Genomic DNA, 2,571 nt, shown 5'->3' on the forward strand with positions numbered 1-2,571 from the left:
GCCTGCACTACTATTGGATGTCTGTTGTTGACTCTGCTCCCTATTTGCTTCCATTGCTCGATTCACCTCCAATGCACGATTCACTATTTCCCTCCCTAAATTCACTGGCAATGACTTACGAAAAGAAGCCGATGCAATCGATGTTGCATGTGATGTGGATGTGGCCTCATTATGATCAATTTGCTGGCTACGAAGCTCCAATATAGACTTATGTTGGCGATACAGATCAAGCTCCTCCTCAGGCACATGGTTTCTTTCAAGGTCCAACCACCACGGGCAGAAACGAGACTCTATGCTTGACATGGCCTGTTCAATGACAAACATGGGTAAACACAACTCACCCTCAATATGAACATGTTTCTCAATCATGGATTCAAAATGACAAATTCAATCACTTACTCTTCCAAGCTTCAAATCGGCATACATATAAGATTGATTGTCAACACAAAGCCACACACTAGCGAGAGGGGGTAAAATATCCAATTGGTGCTCCTCAATTTCAGAAAGCAACCATCTGCAAGCCAAAGCACAATGATAAAACAACACACAGAAAGAAGCATGCATGTTTTTTAACAAGGAATATCTGGGTTATGTTGGAGGAAAACCTATAAACGACTCGCCGTGCAGCACTTTGTAGGCCTGGTTGATGGTCAATATCATGGCTAAATTTTATGCCTCCTTCGTGCACTTTGAAAGCCCTTTTGAAGTACTTTCTTCTGCATAGAACAACAAAAGAGGTGAATCGGCTCTCACCTGGCAACCTGACTCGATCGGCATTTTTAATATCATTTTGGATTCTCAAACCCAGCTCCGTGATCTAAAGCTAGTAGGAGTACATGTGCAGCCATTCCCTAACCTTTGTCTTATCATTTGGCATACCCTCAAGTGATCGCACTGCAGCCTGAGAGTTGTCCAATAGCTTGACAATGTGAGCCTTATCTGTGTCTCTGATGCAAGCAGAACCTATCATATTGAGCTTTTCCTCTGTGGCCACATGATTGCTTGACGCGTGCCATGGGAGGGAGAGCACTGCACACCAAAAGGCCTCACCGTTGGAGGGATCAGCAATCCTTGCATATTTTGATGTTTTTCCTCTATAGAGAACTTCTACCTTTCGAGTCACATTCTCCCTAGCAGACTCGGCAAGTGGTCCATTTGATGCCTCATCAATTTTTTGCTCCATCTCATCCTTGAACAAGAGCCAAGTCATAATCTGGATTGGCAAATGAAGCCAACTAGGCCTTCCTCTGGCAGATGCACTCTGCATCTCTCTCTCAACCCATAGCTTGTCCTCATTGTCCAAATGTGCCATGAGAGTTGTTAGGTCGGACTCTCGCAATCTTCTTAGTTGAAATAGAAATGTGGTTGGCACAAATGCATAATCATGCGTCCTACAAAACAAAGAAGAAATATGTTAATATTCTTGAGTACAAACAACTTACTTGACATAGAAGGAGACTCTGATAACAAATTAACTTACTTGTTCAACCTGGACAATGAAAACAAAAGCTCACCCACATCCCTCCGCTCGAACACATAAAATTTACAGAGAACACAACAATGCATGGACAAATCCCCTTGAAACCCTGTAATAAAACACAAAATTAGGAAGGACAAAGAAGCATAAGAAACTATAACATCCCAATGAGAACTCACCTGTAGAAATGCAGTCCATCCAAGCATTGTGTCGATTATTACCATCAAGAATATGCACCATTTTTCGGCTCAAGTACGGACCCCACTCGGGGTCAAGTGCAAGAGTTTCCTCAAATTGTTGATTCACAGTCCTCCAATGCTCATCCCAAGATTCCTCCCTCTCTTGTGTCAATGGTGTCTCCTCCCCTTCCAAGTCCATAATTGATACTGTGAAAGCTCCCATGCTCTCAATGTACCCACCTAGTTTTTTGAAGCTTCGAGTAAGAGATTTATTTGTTGAGGGAGAAACCTTTCGGATTGCCTCCGTCTGGATCATCCTACAGAGAGGAACACGTGGAGGTGGAGACCTAAATTTGACTCCTATCCTATCTAAAAAGGCTTGTGGAGTAGATGTCTCTAGAATCTTCCCAAAAATATCAACCTTATTTTTTTTCTGCTTGCTTCCTTCAGTTTGGGTTGTGACAACTGTTTCTTCTTGATCCTCTAGTGGATGTGTGTTCTCTTCCCCCTCTATCTCTCTCCCAGTATCCTCAGTATTCTCACCTTCATCCTCATTATCACCACCTTGAGTATTCTCACCCTCATTTTGATCACCTTTATTTTCCTCAATTGCCCCCACTACATTTTGTCCATCCTCCTCATTTCTTTCATCACTATGTAGATGCTGCCTATCCATATCCACCTCCAGGTTAGTGTCATCTATGATATGTACCGCATGCTCTGTAGTAGTAGGGTTTGAGGAGGCGGCTTGCTCCAAAGTGCTAGAAAAATCAGCTTGCCTCCTTGTGTGTCGCGATGAGCTCTCACCTGGGCCAACCTGCACACTCTTTTTCCGCTTAGCAAGAGGTAACTCATCCATTTTTGCACAACAAGAACCTTTCAAGCAAGATGCTCTAGTGAAATGACTCGAACTCA

General features: G+C 43.2%; 1 protein-coding gene across 1 annotated transcript; it reads right to left on the reverse strand.

The window, feature by feature from the left end:
* Nucleotides 1-1,476: 1,476 nt before the first annotated feature.
* On the reverse strand, nucleotides 1,477-1,972 carry LOC147608054 (uncharacterized). The gene is made up of 2 exons (XM_086790152.1): nucleotides 1,657-1,972; nucleotides 1,477-1,586 (listed from the first exon to the last, which is right to left on the reverse strand). Exons 1-2 carry the CDS (start codon nucleotides 1,970-1,972, stop codon nucleotides 1,477-1,479), a joined length of 426 nt encoding a protein of 141 aa, XP_086646278.1.
* Between the last annotated feature and the right edge of the window lie 599 nt (nucleotides 1,973-2,571).

The sequence above is a fragment of the Cibotium barometz genome, chromosome 54 (assembly GCF_041138505.1).
Source record: "Cibotium barometz isolate CiBa-2024 chromosome 54, ASM4113850v1, whole genome shotgun sequence".
Classification (NCBI taxonomy): Eukaryota; Viridiplantae; Streptophyta; class Polypodiopsida; order Cyatheales; family Cibotiaceae; genus Cibotium; species Cibotium barometz.

Bases quoted from the DNA above. Each gene is read 5' to 3' on its own strand.
- LOC147608054 (XM_086790152.1), bottom strand. From the start codon at position 1,972: ATGATCCAGACGGAGGCAATCCGAAAGGTTTCTCCCTCAACAAATAAA. The intron at 1,587-1,656 runs GTGAGTTCTCAT...GTTTTATTACAG, and splicing joins GATGGACTGCATTTCTACAG to GGTTTCAAGGGGATTTGTCC.